This window comes from Parus major, chromosome 2, assembly GCF_001522545.3.
Source record: "Parus major isolate Abel chromosome 2, Parus_major1.1, whole genome shotgun sequence".
Lineage (NCBI taxonomy): Eukaryota > Metazoa > Chordata > Aves > Passeriformes > Paridae > Parus > Parus major.
In genome coordinates, this window is record NC_031769.1 from 72,750,495 (window position 1) to 72,770,936 (window position 20,442).

The following is a 20,442-nucleotide window of genomic DNA, read 5'->3' on the forward strand; positions in this document are numbered from 1 at the left end:
ATAGATAAGATTTTTCTTGAGAATAGTATTCCCTAGAATAACAGATTTCATAATTTACTAAAGGAGGAAACAAACTTGATGGAAAAATTAAAATATGAGTTGCATTTAAGACTTTACACATATTCCATCTCTCTTCTATCACTGATCTTCATTTAGTGACTTACCTACTTGTTTAGGGTTATAAGATTTCTCTCCTGGGTATATAGTTCCACTGATTTCACTGTGATGTAAATGAGGTCAGGTTTGATGGAAGACATCTTTATCTCTTTATCCCTCATTGTTTTAATTGCTATGATTAGATATAGTATCTATTCATACTCATCAGAAGTCTCCTGAAATGTATGAAAAAATATGTGAGTTCTCTCCCTCTCTTCCCTTCTTTGGCATTGAATTTAACAGTAATACTCTGTTAACATGGATATCACTGTTTTGGAGATTACTAAAATGTTTTTTATTCCTTAATTCTGATATACAGCCTCCACTTAAGGTGATGTTTTCCACTTCCTGGGTTGGCAGACATTGTAATTCATGTCTGTGTAATAAGAGTATACATGAAGAGAAAATACACATATCACAAAGGTAGAAAACCGTCAAAGCTCTTACCAGTTGACATGTTACAATGATTTTAGATGGAAACACAGACAATCTTGTGTAACACATTTTTAAATGGCCTCCAGCAGTAGGCAAAATAAACCAAGCATCAATATTTTAAATGTGTTCTGCTTTCGTTTTAAAAAATTCAGTGCTTTGTATGTGCAGTGCAAATTGTATATTAGGATATATAAAAACTAAATGTTTTAATGGTAATTTTGTTAATAACTAGGCTACTTTAGGAAAACATATATGAGCATATATATAATAAATTATTCTTGTTTACAAAAAAACCCCAATCCTACAATTGGTTCTTACAACCACATTTTTTTGTGATTAATGCAGAGAGTATAGGAATGAGTGGTGACTTTTCCTTAAAAAAACCCTCAAACTAAATGGACAAACCCCTGAGTTTTCAAATACGTGAAGCTATTGTGAATTCAGTGAAAGAAAAGTATGTGCTCTTTTAGCATATTTACCTTCCTATTCGACCAATCCCCTATTGGTGGAACAGGGAGATTGTTCTGGAAACTACTTAATCCTTTATACAATATTTAGTACAGATTTTTATTTAGTCAAAAAACAACCAAAAAAATATAGTGCTTCAAAATCATGGATATTAAAAAAAAACCTTCAACCAAGTGTGAGGAAAATCTTATCAGATATATTTTCATTCTGAGACCACAGGATAGTGTACAGAGACTACTTGTAGAAGTAGGAATGTAGGCTTGTGCCATATCAGTTTCAGTAGGAGAGCCAAGCAATGTTTGTGTGTTCAGTCCAGAGTTTTAATGAATAGGGGCCTGAACATCTGCCATGGGTCAGGACTTATTTTTTCTTTTTAATGTAAGAATTTCCTTCTGCATACTCATACCCAGACATGTATTGGAGGTGCCAGGAAGTAAGGGCACTTTGGGTCTACTAGCACTTCTCTGCTTTCTGTCTTTACCTGACGTACAGACTGTATTTATTACATGAAAATTGGAAGACTATTTGCATATTGGCTTATGCAAGAACTTTTTGGTGTATGAAATTCAATTAGTCTCTCATCTTAGCTCAATGCTTGTGTGTCTTCTGGAGTGGAAGCTGCTACAACCTAATGAAGCTGAAACCTTCTTGTTCTAACTCTGAACATCAGCTTGGCTTGGGAAGGGAGATTGAGTATTGGCACATTGACTTAGTGCATCTATGAAAAACCTTTTGCTGCTGCTCATATGAGCAGCATAAAAAAATCTTGCCTTTAAAAAAATCCTGCCTTTCTCACCTGAAATCTAGGACTGTGACTCTTTCATTTAGAATAATCTACAGTAAGAGAAAAAAGATACAAATGTAGTGATGAAAAAAATATTTGTTGCATGGTTAGTTTCTGGAAATTGAGAATCTTCAAGATTATATCAGTAGTAAAAATTGTAGGCAGCTGTGAAGATTATAATTCTATTTATATGATAGACATTATTTCACTCAGGGAAGTGGAAAGAAATGCTAAAAAAGTGTAATAATTTAAATTTATCTCATACCATTTTAAAACATTGGTAAAAACAAACAGAAATTCTGAACATCAAGGAGCCACTGTGATCTTTATTAGTTAAAATTGTGGAAAATATTTTTATCTTTCCTTTTGATAATGAATCAAGTTAAGCAAATACAGTCTGAAAACAGTCCACAATGCGGATTTGTGTTTTTAATTTCTGTTTCTTGCAAAATAATTTCAGAGGACTCCACATCTTGCATTACTTCCTGTGCTTCCACTTCAGTTTACTCATCCCTTTTCTTTCCCAGTCTCTCAAAGAATCCTTTTTGACATCTGTATTTTTCCTTTCTGGCCATCTCCTCTTAAAGTAATACACAATAGCACAGTCCTGGCAAACTGACAATATAACTGAGTGAGAAAATTTAATGTGTGACATGTCTGAATAAAATTTAGTGTGAATTACAGAATCAGTGAAAAGAGTTGCTGAAAATGTTACCTTTTGGATAAATTTAAATAAGTGAACCTCTTTGTTGAGTAAAATGTGGCTTAAAGTCATGACTGTTAAATCTGTCAACTGTGAGAATACCACACAGGATATGAGCTGGTCTGAAAACCTTTTACAGTAAGTGCAGTTAAACAACTGCATCATTTAATAGTTCAGTTCATGATGCTTAAAATGAATATCTCCATTGTGGGAATTCGATATCAATTATTTTTTGCTGACTTCATGTCAGATCTGCCTGCTGTTGTGATTATGTTTAGAGACACAATCATCATTATTTAACTAAGTATCCAGTCATTTATTAATTTGCGAATTAATAATAACAGTCATATTAAGTTGCCAATGTTAAATGTGCACTAGAACACCAAATGAAATGGCAAATGCTTCTATGGTGTATGTTGGCTTTACATTGCTAATATAATTACTTAGAAAAAAGCGAATAGGTTACTATTTGCCCTGAAATTTTGCTTCAGAATTAGGGCACACTCAGGATACACTTATTTGTATAAAATCTAAAAGATAGAGTAATTCAAGAGTGTATTGAGGTCTTATTGTTACCATGATACTAGAATTAAATTGATAAATTGAAACATTGACAAAGAAAGTAGAAAAAAAATTGATGCATTATGCAATTAAAAATGACTACTATAAAGTAAGAGAGTAAGAGTCCGTTTAGTAAGTTAATATTAAAATAGTCTGTAATTTTACGAAGACTGCCAAAACTATAAACTGCATTGGAAAGTGTCCTATACATTATAGTATATTAAATAAAGATGAAAAATAACTTGAACTGTATCAATGCCTACAGTAAGTTTTCTGATTTGAGGGAAGTTTCTTAATACAGTCATATCTGGTGTCAGTTATTTGAATACCAATCACTGAAAAATCATAGAGAGACTTCTGAATCTGAAATTCAAATAGAAATAGGTGTGACAAATCTTAAAGTCTTTATTGTCATAAATAATTTCAAATTCCAGAAGTGGCTTGTATGATAAAATAGATCTGACTAGCCCAATCTTCTCTCTGTTTTTCATAGTAGTGTCTTGTCACTTTCTGGTAAAAATAGGATTAACACTTTGTATGCTATTAAAACAAAAATCCACCTGCTTTATACTCATTTTTCGAGATTTCAGAATTGAGTGGATTTCACAGGAGGAATGTGGACAGAAATCCCAAAATCCTGACTGGACAGGTTTGATTTGAATCATTGGATGTTAATTAACATGGATTTCCTGTGTTGTAATTTTTGAAGCAGAATTATTAGGTTGTCAAACTAAAGTCTTCTGAAAATATTTTTACAAAAGTCTTCTACAGATATAAAAAGTTACTGAGCTGAATTTGATTGGGGCATCTTATAATTTTATTTGTGATTGCATTTACCCTAAAGAAGGATGTAATATGTTAATTAACTCTGGGGATTTCCCACAACTGAAGAAAAAGGAAATCTGTCTCTTAAAACCTCTTTTTGTCTCTGTCTTGGACTGGTAATTCAGTTTCATTTTTAAGTATTCACATAACACTCCATTTTGTGGTCCTCCATAAATATTATCTTCTGTTTAACAAGAATTTCCTTTTTTATTTATATGCAATCCTTCTGGATTAAAAAGTTTGTTCAACCAATTTAGATAGAAGACATGCAAAAGTGTCTTTCATGATAACTGCAATTCCTGTATGATGAAACAGTATTATATAAAATAATATTATATAAAATAATACTAAGTGATGTTCTGATTTCCTATAAAGTGAGAAAAAATATGCATAAAATACATATACCAGTGCAGATGAATAGGGAAGTATTTCTGTGGAAGAAGAGCAAGAAATTCACTGAAATAAGAGTTTGCAAAATATCAGTGACAGATATGAAAACAAAACCACATCTTCACAGCTGATCATTTTGTGCAATGAAATTGCTAAATGAAACAGATGTCTTTCCATTTCTCAGCTTGGCTGACATGAATCACAGATGCCCATTAGCTAAAATAACTATAGGAAACACTTTATACTAAAAGTAGCAAAGAAATACTTCACAGAACACTTTTCTAGTACTTGAGTAAAATGAAAAAAATTCTGCAGCACTGATTGACTAACGGCTCATGCATTTCAGAGATGGGTAACAATTCGCCATACAGGGCTGTGAAGCACATTGGGCAGTCTTTAGTCACCTTGATTCCTCTAGTAACATCTGGATTTAATTAAGAGCTAAAAAAACAAAATGAGAAGTATTCTCTTCCATTGTTTATATATACTACACATTTTCACCCATTGAATTACGTCTGGAAGACATGCTCATTTTATCTATAGCTTTGTTTTTCCTGATAACCCAAAAAGACCTGAAAGGTTATATTGATTTTGAGGTTTTTCTACAGTAACTCTGTACTCTTAAGTAAATACGTATCCTTTAAATTGGATTACCAAACCAAAGCCATCATCAATATTTTTTTAGAGAACATAGTGTTATACCTTGAAGTGTTCTTCTAACAACATAGGTTGGTATTCCTTTTAAACATGTTGCTGTGAAGTGCCGCTCTCAGGTCCCTAGAAATCTTTGTGTAGATGTCTCAAAGTCTTATATTCAGCTCCCTTTCCAGACTTGTGGCTAGTATATATCTGGGGAAAACAAACAAACAAACAAAAAATCCCCAGACCACACAAGTAGAAAGTTTAAGTTTGGCAGAGGTACTAGGTTAATTATTTTCTGAGCATAAAAAACATTTTCAAATCACCGTACTAAGATTTACACATAGCTACAGGAGAGGCAGTGGAAAATCATCAACAATGATAGTACCTTACATATTAGACAAATAACTATGTTAAAAGATCTTTGCATGCTAAATATCTAAATATTGTTGTTCAAAAGCTTCATATTTTTTACTGGAGATATTTTCTTAGTTTTCTGATTTAGTTCACCACACTGTTCAGGCTTCTAGGTGCCAGGCAATATTTTAAGGCACCAGAATATGATTATTGGGATTGCTAAATTATTTTTCAAGTTCCTGGCGTAGTTTTGCTAAAAATCACTCTCCAAAACAATTTCCATGCATAATTTCTCTGTTGATTTTGGCCTGTCACTCTTGCAGGGAACTGTTTGCATGGAGTCATGCTGCTCTAGAGACAATGCATTAGAATGGATTTATGCCTGGCTGCTTACTGGTTTCTGAGTCAAAGAACAGGCACTGCAGCACTGATTCACTATTGTCAACTTCTGTGAGAATTAATAATGCCACACCTGGCTTTGGAAAGCATCTGGGAAAACTGCAACGTGCCCATTTAAAGACCCCTCCCAGATAGGAACTTATGTTTCTGTCAAAGGTCTAAGGAAGAGCAGCCTCTTTTCATGCTCTTCATCATTCTGCTGTGAAAATATTTCATGGTCATGGACCAGTAGTGAGTTCCTAGGACCAAAATGTTTTTGAAGTGAAATTATATTCTAGGAAGACATGGAGAAGAAAACACTCAAGGAATACTTACTCTAAATGACATTTCAAAACAGAACACAGCTTGAAAAATACTGCCAAGTCCCTTAAAAAGAAGGGTGAAAGGTCACAATTTTTGTGAGTCATCAAGGGAGGAGCATGAAGGATTAAAGTTCACTTTAAAATTAATTTCTCAAAAGTGGTGTGAGAATGGCTTGAAACCTTACATTTGAAGTCATCAAGAGAAACAGAAGTAAGAAAAATATTTTTTTGCAAAGGATTATTCTTAACATCTACCTTCCTATTCTTTGTTTGGTGGAGTTCCCTATATTTTTTTTTTATTGTAGAAAGAAAAGAATCAGTAAGACAATACTCACTTTGTAAAGTAAACATTCATGTGTATAGTGTTAGAAAAGTTTAATAAGTCTAAATACTTTTAGGTAGAAAATCAAAGTTCAGAACCTGATAGTATTCAAATTTCTACCATGAAGGCTTTGATCCAAGATGCCTGGTGAGTTCTGTCTGTTCCACATATATCAAGTCTGTGGGAAATATTCAGTGTTTGAAAATTTTTCGCAACATAGAAGTTTACTGTTTGACTTTGGCTTATCCCACCAGTCCACTCTGTATGTTTGTTTTCAGCACAAAAGGCAAGAAAGGAAGGAAGGGGGTTATTTATACTATGCTACATGTATAACATTTTTCATGATCTGAAATGTAAGCTTAAATTAACAAAAGCATGACTGAATATATTCTTACTGAAGGTCTAACTGACGTTGTTATTACATATGCAAACACCTATTTTTAGAAAGAAAAAAATGCACTAGTTCTTAAACTGGAATATTCTGATATTTCTTGGGTGTGATTTAAAAAAAATATATTTGCACTTTATTATTGTAATAAGAGCTTCTACTTTATTTGATCCTTCTGCTGAACTCAAAAGTAAGTTTACAAAAGGAATATATTTTGTGGTAAAAATAAATCTGAGTGCCAGATTATTTCAGTTAATTATGGAATCAATGAGATTGGAAGGACCTTTCCAACAAGGTATTGAGAGAAATTATGCTAAATGTATCCAAAATATCAAATGAGCCATTGTCCATGCTACTGTACTGAACAACGAAACATAATTGATTAAAGGCAGTCAGGACTGAAAGGTATACATGTGAAGTTTAACTTTATATGACTTAAATGATGGGTGTTAAATCAATACTGAATGCTTAATATATTTTAGTGGTTTTCTTTTAGTCTATTTATATTAGTTGAAGGAGTGCAAGTGATAATGACTTAAAATAAAATGTTCCCCGATTTGGGAGAAATATAAATAATATGAAATTAAATTTTTAAAACATTATTATTTCATTAATCCAGTGGTTCTGTTTTCCTTAATTGTCTTGTATTTAGCCCTGTTCTTTATCTGCTTATTGAATTTACAGCTAGCACGGCAGTTGTGAATTTTTAATAAGATCTCTTCAAGGAAAGAAAAGGTCAGTATTAACATAAAAAATCTTCTTTAAGAATGTGGTGCAGAGGTGTCTTAACAGAGAACAGGTGTTGCTGAAAAAGCAAAATCTTCCAGAACAGTGAAGTTGAAAGACTCTTGGAGCTAGGTTAGGAAACTGGCTGTCAGTCAGTGGTGAATAAAATTACTTTCTTAATGGTATCAACCACATTTGTTGCATGCAGAAAAACTTAAAAGATAATAATGATCTTTAAAAAACCTTCATTATTTTCATTGCTTCTAAACAAAACACTGTCTTCTTCCATTTCAGCTTCATTCTGACCAGGATAAGGGAGATGGATCCCTCAAATACATTTTGTCAGGAGATGGGGCTGGTACTCTTTTTATAATTGATGAGAAAACAGGAGATATCCATGCAACTCGGAGAATTGACAGGGAAGAAAAAGCCTTTTACACCCTGCGTGCCCAAGCTATAAACAGAAGAACTCTGAGACCAGTGGAACCTGAATCTGAGTTTGTCATCAAGATCCATGACATCAATGACAATGAACCAACATTTCCAGAAGAAATTTACACTGCTAGTGTTCCTGAAATGTCAGTAGTAGGTGAGTTCTCTACACCGAGGCATAAATGCCTTTTCTTCATTACTTGAAAAATTATTTCCCTATCTTCTCAAAAGTCAGTCATGTGCATAATTCTACATGATGATTACATATTTTTTATTTTGACATATTTGTTCAAATATTGAAATGGCTCTTGGAACCAGATTTTTATGATCTGAGATCTGTTTCTACTTGGAATATCCAAATTATTGGCTTTACAGTTCTTTGGAATATAGAAATTATAGATAGTAGGTAATGGTGAATCATCCTCCTCCGTAGGAACTCTTAGAATAAGATGACTAAATTAGCCTGTTGAAAGCTCAATTATTTTTTTTCTTTCATTTTCACTGGAAGTTCCCAGTGGCGATAAGCACTGAATGGAAAGCTGTCTCCACTCTCTCTCTGGGTGAGGAGAATTATATATTGACTCATGTACTGTTAATGCACTGTCTGAAGGTAGACACCCTCTTTCTTTTCTTTTCTTTCACTTTTTTACTGTATAGACAAATCCTCTTGAGCTTTCACTTCCTCCCTTAACTCTATCCATGAATGACACCTCCATGAATATTAAACAGCTGTTTGAGTTAATCTTTCTTCTTTTTGCAATGTATTTCAGTTCCTATCTTAACTACAAAGTTGTGGGCTGGATCATACCAGCTGGTGAATTTTATGAACAGTAATATTTTGGAATATGAGTGCATACAATTCATTAGAAATAATTTTCAAAAACTTAAATATATATTGAGTTTCTTTTAAAAATTAATTTATTCATTGTATAACTGTAGCTACTATAATACTAAATTCTAAAAATTCAGAAAATAAAAAATAAATTCAAAATAATTTTTGGCTAAAAATAATTATTAGTATTTTAATCACTTCCACTGCCTGAATAGATCAAACAGGTGTTTTAGATGACTGTTGAGATGACAAGTTTTTAAGATATTTTATATATACAGGTATTAATGATTTAGTACTTATTTTCCTGGGCCTTGAAAAGTGCTAAAAGAGAAAAAAAATGCATAATTACTGAAAGAAAACAGTCTCAGCAAATCTCTGCAGCATTGTATGGAAGCATAATATTAATAGGTTTTTTATTCTTAATATTTCAATCTGCTTTCAGTTTGTGATTGAATTGTTTTTAAAATTCCAGCATTCAGCAAGTGGTTTTATTATAAAGGAAAATAAATTTAGAAAAGAAAAAGAAATCTGACAGATGATTGTGTAGGACTGTATTGAAATCTCATCAAATCAGCCCACTTAAAGAGGAGAACTCTCTCCTTTTTACGTGGAAAAAAGAGAAAGTCTTCCACCTTTACTGTTCCAAAACCTAACAAAATGTAATACCAAATTACTAATGTACTGGTCAGTTTTCTAAATTTCCATAAACATATACAGCTTTAGGCAGAACATCTTGAAAGTGCATTCTGAAAGAACATTGCTGCATCTTCTAGGGAAGCATATGGCAAGATGACAGTAGGGTTGAAAAAGTATGTCTCAGAATTTCCACTTTATTTCTCATGTTCTTTCTATGAATTCCAAAATGCATTGTTTAAAACACGATTGGAAAGATAGGAGAAAATTACTCAGTGTTTTCATTAAATACTATGCTATTATATAATATTAAGTTCTAAGCTATTGATTCTTCATTTCATCAGTCTCAATTCCATAAATAACATCTTTAAGTGTTCTCAGTCACGACATTATTTCAAGGCTTCTAAAGTATTCAGACTGCAAGGTTCCAGTGTATCTGTACAGCTGTACATAGATCATAAAATTTAGAAATTGCAAAATATCAACATTAAAACAACAAAACAATGAGATATGATAAGAAAAATACTTAGAAAACAATAATTTATAGAAAAACAAAGAGCAGCAAAAAACCAACTTGAGTGTACTTAGTGTGTTAACCTTGTACCTTGCATAATTAGCTGTGCTGAAACAAATGGACTTTATTTTGTCAATGAAAATATAATAATTAAGAGAATTATACCTCAGTTCAAATCTATCATGCTCCTGGATTTTATAAATGCAGCCATTCAGCTGCTAGAGTGACTGACTGACTTCCTGATAGGTAGCATTTTCTTTTAGCTTTTATTACTTTTAGCATTATGGCTGATCCCTAGAGGTATATATATTCATCTGTTGTCCATAAAAGAATGACGTGATTTTATAAAAATATATCATCAAAGTTGATTCATTTCTTCATAACTCTAATTTAATTCTCCAATTCAAAAAAATCTACTCAGCAATCTGAAAGCTAAAGGCTGAAAGAAGAAGGGGAGAAATCTTCTAAAAGAACAAGCTGCATAAAACTTCTGAGAAAAATAGAATTAGTAAGAAATGGTGAAGTCAGTATGTTAAAATTATTCACATTTTGGTACAATAATAATATATTACCACATAATTATTACAAAGTATTTTTAAATTAGTAATTTTCTGACATCATGCAATTCAAGCATTTTTAATACATCAGCTTGCATGAGAAATTTATGCAAAAAAGAAAAATTACATTTTTTACAACAATGTCACTTCTCCATTCAAAGGAAAATAGGAGGAAATTCCTACAATTTCTATTTTTCTCTTTCTGGATTTTTTTTTTACTATATATATATATTATTTTTTTTTATTACTTTTAGGTGTAGTGTTGTGAGCAGCCCATTACCTGCCCAGTACGGTTGTCCATGGGCTAAGAGACTGTTAGACTTGATGTAAGGAATGCAGATAGAAATTGCAGTCTTGGATGTAATTGCGCTGTTCCATTGAATGTCCCCTGCAGTACTCACTTCCATGAGAATGTAGAAACACTTAATCTTTCTATAAATATCTGCAAACATTAAGAGGAGTTTATGATATAAATATTTTCTCAGTGATTTGTGCCAGAAAGAGAAATCACAAAGCTAAATTACTATGGCCCTTACCTGAGTAGAGATGAGTTACATGGTTCTATATAAAGTATGGCACTATCAGGACTGTAATATTTTCATTGTCTAATCCAGCGTAGTCAACACGGTATGGCACTACGCTATATATTGAGAGTCTGAGAAAGAGAGATATTGCTGGGGCCACACCCTGACTTCCCTGGGTCAGACCTGCCAAGCAGACAGAACTCCATGTGAAGGATTCCCTATCCTCCCTCTGTTCCACTTTGCTGAATGCAGTGACTAAAGGGACAGGGAGAGTGGTGACAAGTTCCTGCCCAGTCCTGCAGGTGCATCTATCCCATGACTCCCTCGCTGTCACAGGTGCATAACAGGCAAGGGAGGTGCTGATCCCTCTCTGCTGATTTGCAATAGGACACAAGAAAGTGGAATGAAACTGTGTCAAGGGAAGCTCAGATAAGTCATTAGGAATAGGTTCTTCTTTGTGAGATTGGACAGTCACTGGAACAGGGTCCCCAGGAAAGTGTCAGTGTCTTGAATGCTTCTCTTAGTCATATGGTTTAGCTTTGTGCAGTCCCATGAGAAGCGGGAAATTGGACTTGATGATCTGTATGTATCCTTTCCAACCCAGTATATTATATGATTCCATGACAGAATTATCCACTAAAAATACATCAATACTTTTTATAGAATGACTTGCACTTCTGCTACTACTGATTTCTCCAAATTCAATAGTTTACTATCAATCAGGTGTGAACACTGGATCACTAGACAGACACATAAACATAATCAAACAGTGTTTTGTAAGATATCAGTTTATTCAAACCTACTGCGTAGAGAGAGATCCTTATATATAAAAGTAAGGTTGGTGAGTGGCAATAATAAAATGGTGTGAAAAGAAAAGTAAAATACATACCACTTTCACTATCAAAGGTGAAAGGACCTTGTGCAGATAGATGGTGCAGATAGAGATCAGACAGATGCCATGCCTCTTATTGGAGGACACAACACCAGAACAATTGTCTTTGTTCATTGTTTTCAATTCCTGTGGAGGTTGTCATCATATTTTATATATATTTTAACCACAAAAGTGATGTTTTATTGTTAATAAATATTTGTGGTTTTTTTTTCTTTGTTATGCTTTAAATCCATATCAGTCTTTTATATGGCTAGTAACTTACAACCTGTACATGTGCCTTGTATTAATATTATGCTCTGACTGCATTCTCAAAACCTTGGTCATCACCTGGTGACTGCATTCTCTGTCCTGGTACTAAATATCAGTTTTTCAAATGGACTTAATCTTATGTCTACTTTAAGAAGTGTCAAAAAATCTCAAAATGTTAAGTATTCGGCAGTTTTGCCACTGTATTGTCTATTTCTACACATCTGTACTGCAACCACTATGGTGAGTGTTCATATGAACCTTTTATGCACTTACCTGGGTACCAGAAAGAGGGCAAACATGGTATGACATCATACAAAGAAAAGAATGGAATGCTCATGTGCCAAAAACTTGAAGTGATTGAAATCTGTGCCCCCTTGGAGTGCAGAGTTTGCTCAATCCTGAAGTTCCCTGTGGTAGAAGGAACCACGGTGATCAGAAAGTCAGGAAAACACGGTTTAGTCTTTATCTGCTCCATATGCCTCCATCCTTAAGGTATCAAATCATGATGTAGCCATATACCAGCCTCCTTCAGACCACAAACAGCAGCTGTGATTTCTTCCTCCGGCTGTGGTACTAACCACTAACCAGGTACTAACATAGGCACCTGAGAATATGGCTATTTCTATTATCAAATATAGTATGTTGATAAATGCCCATAAACTCTTTGTTGTCTTGTTCATCTTTCTTCAGTTGCTCATTAAATATAGAAAAGGAAGACATAAATGGGCCAACTTCAGCATCTTGCAGCTAGGTCAATATCCTAGAAGAAAATGTATTCTCCTGAAGTCTTTGTACTGATTGCTGGATATTTCATCATTTTTCACTTTTTCTTTTCCTTACTTTCAGAGTTTATGACCCAGAATATTCCTGTGGTTCTGATGACAGTCTTCTTCTCTGTCCATCATATTTTTTACCTATCTCTTTCTGCTCATTTGGAGATTTCTTTTCAGAACTGCAGATAGTTTCTTTTCCTCTAGATGGATTTTCCTGTGGATTTTGCCTATTAGTGTATTTTAAAAAAGTTTTCAGAACTCTCTATTTAGACCTCTTTTTATATATTTATATATCTTCACAGACTATATATTCTCTAATCATTCCTTATCCTTATTGCATCTTGTAACTTTTCTGCTTCTAAATGAGGGATATCAATATATGTTTCAGAAGATGTAACCTCCTTCTGGGTTTACTTCTGATGTACAGGGTGCCCTGTTGGCCTGTCATCTCTACCTCTTGTTATATGTTTTTCTTTCTCTTTAGACAGCAGTTAGAGCTGCTTAACTTTCTACCTTATCTTCTTATATACTCCCTCATTAGTGCTGTTCACCAGTTCTCGATGCTTAGTCCTCTCTGCCATGGAATTCATCTTACAACATTTCCTTCTGGTTTCCTACTAACAAAGGTATTTAAAAAGATATTTTTCATTTAAAGTTCTCTCAACAAATCCTTTTGCATCTTCTGACTTAGAACATTTGAAAAACTCAAATTATGATTTTTTGGATTTTTTTACAAAGTTTGATTTTACTCTGCATACAAATCCTGCCATAAGGAGATGGAGCAATAAGTTAAAAAAAAAACAAACAAAAACCCAAACAAACAAACAAACAAATGCTCAAGATAAAACTTTTTTTTTTTTTCAGTGGCATCTTAAAAGAATTGAAATTATCCACTCCTGCGCTTGTTTACAATTTATTGCTTTCTAAGTTAAAGGACTACCATGTAGTAAAAGATCTTTCTGACATTGAATTCTCTGAACATGCAGCCCTTTTCAGTTCTTTTCTATATTCTGAAACTTGAAATAGATTATTTCAGAGGAAAACACGTGTCATTATTTCTGGGGAAAATAGGTGCCATTATTACCTATCTTTTGCACTAGAAAGAGCAGAAATTTTCTACTAATTTGGCTTGTTATTTGTATGGATAATTTACTACAGAGGGTACTTGCTCTAGTTAAATATCACATAACTCAGCTGGGATTAAAGAAAACAAAATCTAAGTTTAGAATCCAGCTCTATGGTGGATATTTTGTGGATTCCTTTTCCTAGATAATTATTTCCAGTGATTTTTATCTAATATGTATGCATCATAAATGAATTGTGAGGTCAAAGTCATTAATACTTGTATTGTGTTTGAAGATGCTTGCAGAAAACATTGGCAAGGGCCAAATGTATTAATTACTGTTATAGTCCTAGACCCTAGGGAGAGTCAAACACTGTAATTAAAGTTATGTTAAAAGTGGCTTCTGAGAACCACAATAATCTGAGAAAAGACTGTTTGTTTCTGGGCCAGGTTTACCACTGTTGAATTCCAGTTCATGGTATAGTAAAATAGGCAATTATGCAAACAGAAAATAACAGAATTCACAGGGGTGTTATTAACAACAGAGATAGTGCCATATTCATAGATTCATAGAATGGTTTGAGTTGGAAGGGACTTGAAAGATGTAGTTCCAACCCCCAGCAGTGACAGGGATGCCACCCACTAACCACATTGCTCAGAACCCCATCCTGCCAGGCCTTGAACACTGCCAAGGATGGGAAATCTAAAGCTTCTCTGGGAAACCTGTTCCAGTGCCTCACCCACCCTGACAGTAAAGAATTTTTTCTTCATATCTAATCTAAACCTGGTCTCTATCAGTTTGAAGCTGTTCCCCTTCGTCCTATTACTACACGGCCTTCTAAAATATCTGTCTCCATCTCTTCAGTAGGTTATCGCCATCTCTTCTAGAGTTCAGATTAGGCTTTTAATTCTGAAGGTCAAAGACCAACTTCATCAAAAGCAACCTGTGATTATGTAAAAGACAGAGCAAGACCTAGACCAAGTGATGATCACTAAGTGATTCCTAAACTGTAGCTTTTAAGCCCTGACACAATTGATCATCTTCAATGCCTTTGGATTTCTTGTCCAGGTTTTAAACCAGAACAAACAATACACTTTATTGAGCATCTGTGGTGTACAGTGTACTGTAGCAGAGCAAAACCAGCTGGTACAAAGACAGCTGTTGTGCGCAATGTAACTGATAGACTTATAGCACTACTCCTGTTCACTTCTTGACATGGCTTCTGTCAGGTTTTTAATAGGAATTGTTGACCCCCCTGCAGAAGCCTAGAGAGCACATCTCATTTCCTCTCATAGCAAGGGCCGAGATCAAAGGGGAGCTCTGCATCCTGAATGGCACTTGGAAGTGTAGTAGTGCCCTTGCACTTCTCCTGCCAGGTACCTGACCCATAAAGCTGAAAAGCTGAGGTATTATTAAAAAGTAAAGTTCATCCTTACCACATTTGGGCAGTGGAGTGTACATTGTCCTGATCATAACGCACCAATTGCATTGTGCAATAGTGATAAAAATAAGGAGCACAAGTCTCTTTCCACACCCTTTAAAGGGTGCAAATCTAGGTTTTTTTGCTCTGTTTCATGGGCATGCGCACTGAAATAGTATTAATTAATATATATTCATTATGACATTCAAATAAGACAGCAGTAACTGTTAGGCACATATTATTACATTTAAAACAGAATTATTTTAATATATTTTAAAGTTGTTAGACATGTTCTTCAGTTTCATTTCAAATTATTCTTCAAAGTACATTCTCCATGTATTTTTAAACAAAAATGAAATAAAAGTCTCATACAATTTGACCTATTAATAGATATGTCTAGTTTCAAAAATTAAGGAAATATGAAAACTAGAAAAAAGAAATTATTCAGTTACATATAATAGAGACAAAGTATTTACTTTCATGGATTTACAATGTAGAAGTTTCTGATTAATGCATCGTGATGTTGTGACCAATGTATTGATTATGACTGTTCTGTTTTTATGGATATGAAATGGAGGAGTTGTAAACTTGTACAATTCCATGTTGGTCAGTGTACTCAGTGGCTTGGGGGTTTTTTAAACTTGCAGCACTTCAGTTACTGAACACAATTTGTCTTATCCTTCTTTTACACAACTGCTATTTCAGAGTAGATGCTTTTCAGGAAGTATACAATCCAGCACTGAAGTTTCTCTGTAGTACGATGGTCCAAAAATGCATTGCATAATCAAGACAACACACTTCAGAAGTTAAATATATTAAACAGAAAGGCCTATTCACCTTTTAACAGAACAGTTATATAGGCATATATCTACATATGGAGTTCAGTGTGGCTGAAGACATGAGATGTTTGTGAATCATAAAGAGATAAAGCTTTTAGAACAGACCTATCATCCTCACATTCTTATTTTTTTAAAAAAGGTTGAGATTTTCAGATTCAGACATATTCTAAATGGTTACTAAGGCAATCTTTAAGACAATGAAAAGCAAAGAAGACAAAGAAAGCTATTTTATCTTAATTTCTTTATCCTTGTGTAGCAATTTTTATCTTAAAATTTTATTTTGTGTTTGGGTTTTTTTCTCTGTTAAATTTGTGGTTCACTCCATTTTAATCTAAAAAAATATAACCAGCAATATACTCATTTTGCCTTCTTTATGATACCAGTACTTTTAGGGACTCACTCAAACGAAGTATTTCTATTCTCTAGCAGTTGAAAACTGAATATTTCTGAGGATTCATCTCTGTTTCAACAGTTAGGCACATGCTCATTCCCTTGATATTTGTGCTATGATTGAACAATTTACTTGTAAAAAACAGATTTTTCGTCATGTCATGAAATCCCAAATAAATGGAGAAAGCATTTACTTTTCTTTGTTTTTCTATATATGTTTGAACAAATATGTAGACAGAAAATGCAAGGGAATAAATTGTTGTGCCAAGGGTCTTGGATTTACAGGTGGGGTTTTTTTTCATATTTGGCAGTGTTTGGTGGGGAAAAAACTTTTTAAAGAATTGGGATAAAAGGAGAAACAAGTTTTAAGGTCTTCTGATCCTCAGATTAGCCCATGGCTAGCCAGTCATGTGCATATGATGATGGTTTTTTCTCTTTTTTGTTTTCAATTCTTTCCTATTAAAATAGTATCTGCACTTTATGGATACACAGTAGGGGGGATCCTTGCTCATACTTTATTATCTTGATGGAAGAGTTGCACCGGATGTAGAAAATATTTGGAGGAAAAACTGTCAGTGGTGATGGCAAATATTTCATGTTTTGAAAGATATTGTACTAAAATTTAGAGGAGATCTTTAAGGTTAGGAAATTTTAGGTAATTTAGGTCATCTAAATAACCATCAGATTTCAAAGTTCATATGACAATGTTTCTTCTGGTAGTATCTATCTATAGTAACACTTAGAAAGCAGGGAGAACTGATGACTTGTTTTTCACAAGTTCCAATGACCTGTTTAATCATCTTTTTCTGTCACGTTCCTGCATACGTAGTTTCATATCATCCTGTATCATTGAACAAAATAAAAGAAAAAAAGAAAAAAAAAAACCACAAAACACCCCAAACCCATTCTAGACAATGAAAAGCAGATATTGCAATAAAGCAAATTTCTTCTGCAAAGAGGATGTGGATACACAAAATTATTGAAGCCAGGTAAGGATTCAGCACAGACATACCTATTGTTTATATTTTTAAATTAAATCTTAATCACACCTGTGGGATTAGGGAAGTTTATTTTCAATTTATGTGGAAGGAGACCCAAAATAAGGAATAATATACCTAATTTGACTATAAGATCACAAATAAATCCAGTTGATATTAAGTGAAATTTTCTTTGGTGTCTTTTGGAATGGAAATTGATGCTGTGGGACCTCTACAAAGTGTCACATGCAACTAAGTTGGCTTCGGATTTTTCAGGTACTTCTGTGGTCCAAGTTACAGCTACTGATGCCGATGACCCTTCATATGGAAACAGTGCCAGAATAATTTACAGCATACTTCAAGGCCAGCCATATTTCTCTGTGGAACCAGAAACAGGTCATGGAAATTTTAATTATTTTCATTTATGATAAACTTTAAACATTTCCTTTCATTTAAAAGACCTTAGATCACCTAAAAAAAATAATTAAAAACTAACTGAAGGCAAAGAGCATTTCTTGCTTTTTTCTCATGATTTATAACTTTTATAATACATATAATAACTCAAGACATCTGAAATTATGAAGTATAAGTAATTTTAAAGTGGTAAATATATATTTATAGCTTAAGATTTAAATAACATTTCTGATATAGGCAAGAATAAAGGTTTTTTTCTTAAAAAATATAATTCTTTTTTTTTCTAATTATTCTACCTGGATTATCAAATGGTTTTCCTTATCCTAAACCTTGTACATAAATATCTTGATCATTTTTAGCATGAAACTGGAAAGAGACCTGTGATGTAGAACACGTATTCAACCAAGACACAGCCTGTAAAAAAGACTATTATAATTGTAAGACTACAATAAAACTTATGGACAAAAAATTCTAAAAATTCAAAAAATTACTATTTTAGAGATTTATTTCAAGACTAATATAAAAAAAGACATAGCAGATTGTTGCACATAATCAACAAATACATTATTAGCGATTTTGTTTTCCAATTCATTTCTTTTAGGTATCATCAGGACTGCGTTGCCGAACATGAACAGAGAAAACAGGGAGCAGTACCAAGTGGTTATCCAGGCAAAGGACATGGGAGGCCAGATGGGTGGATTATCAGGGACCACCACCGTGAACATCACACTGACTGATGTCAATGACAATCCACCTCGCTTTCCCCAGAGTAAGCTGCATTTAATAGTTGACTTGTGCTGTAAGAGTTAAGCAGTCACCATCTGGTTTAATTTAGAGTAAATCTAGATTATGTGGCACACATAAACAAAAGGCTTATGTGCTGATTATTATTATTATTAAAACAGTATATTAAATGTTAGAGCATTTTTTTTGTTCTAAAGTAGTTACATGATCAAATACAGCTCAGTAAACCTGGAATTCCTCCCAGTAATATGGGGAGCAGTAGTAGGTGGACTTGTAAGAGCATTAGAACAATGTTTTTGCTTTCTTTACCTATTGCTTAAATCCTACATGCTCTCCCACTGGAGAATAAAACATGTTGTAATTCCAGATACGGAGAAATGTTTAAAATTAAGTAACTGCTTAAATATTTAATCATGAAAAACGCGAAAAAGAAATTACCCAAAGAGAATCAGACAGATTTGTACTTTTTCAGCTATAGAGCTACAAAACAACATAGAAAATTTCCCAAATTAAAGTAAATTACATTTAACTTTTTTAGGGTTTTTAATAGCCTTAGTGAAGGTTTTCATAATTCTTTTTGCCTTTTGATAATACAGCTGTCAAAACTCTGTATCTTCAAACCAAAATGTAAAAATGTTCTTGGTCTCTATGTGATATGGAAATATTAAACTATGTAACATCGAACTTGTAAGAGTTAAGTATTCTAAATACATTTGAAGCCTTTTGCATAAATTGAAGTTGCAATATTTGCAGGATGATTTAGATTTAGTTAATACGTAAAGGATTTGGAGTATCCTCACCACACGTTTTATACTCTCTGCATAATTCTACTCAATCCAGTCGCTACTGATGCACTCTTCTTGATCAAAATAACAGAATCAGCTTCAAATTATGCTCTTCATGGCACAACTGGAGTACATAATTATGTTCAATTTAATATTGCAGTTAATATATATGTGTTTAACTAAGATGTTTATCAGCATGTCATTTCATGTACACACTTGATATAAAACTGTCATGCACCATTGAGTAAGCAGAATTTGTGCATTTTGCAAAAGTCGTATTCTGAACAGAATTTATTGTTAATTTATCATTTTAGTTTCTTTGCTTTTCCTCATTTTTTTTTTATTTATTATTTTTATTGCTTCCATTTGTATATAGAAAATTCTGGTATTTCGATTGTTGTATAGGAGATGAATACTGCATTACTCCTTTCTGGACACACTGAAGAAGACTGTTCAAAGAGGGGTCATGTTCAAACCCTTACAGAAAAAAAAAATAACAGTTAAACTTAAGACAGCATAGAAGCTTCCAAAGTGCATATTTATACTTTTCTTTTTCTCTTTTTTCTTGTTTGTTAACCAGTGTGTTAAATTAGAAGTTAGAATGATGGAATCAACTTTGGAGACCATTTTAACATGACTTATCTGCGAGTCCAGCACAATAGTTGAGAGAGAGAAGGATTTGATCTAGCATCTCTGCATTTTTGCTTAATGTCAGTTGAAATCAGATGTGTCATTTACTTTAAAGAAACTTAATTTTACTCTCATGGGCTTTTGTTGTTTGGTTTTTCTCTCTTTCTCTGTGCCAATTTCTTTGTTAGATATAAATGTATGCTTCATTGGAGATGAAAACTAAAACATTTATAAAGATGACACATTTTACTATATATATGAAAGTAGAAATAGCTATTGATTTTTTAAAAAATATATATTTAATCTCAAAATGGAAAT

At 33.2% G+C, this 20,442-nt stretch overlaps 1 protein-coding gene across 4 annotated transcripts in view; it reads left to right on the forward strand.

Moving 5' to 3' along the window:
* Nucleotides 1-20,442, forward strand: part of CDH10 (cadherin 10) — a 94,092-nt gene that overhangs the window by 52,392 nt on the left and 21,258 nt on the right. For all 4 annotated transcript variants that reach the window (XM_015619544.3, XM_015619542.1, XM_015619541.3 and 1 more), the window contains exons 3-5: nt 7,750-8,044; nt 17,828-17,947; nt 18,567-18,734. In XM_015619544.3, coding sequence (XP_015475030.1) covers nt 7,750-8,044; nt 17,828-17,947; nt 18,567-18,734 — 583 coding nt within the window. The remainder of the gene's footprint in view (nt 1-7,749; nt 8,045-17,827; nt 17,948-18,566; nt 18,735-20,442) is intronic.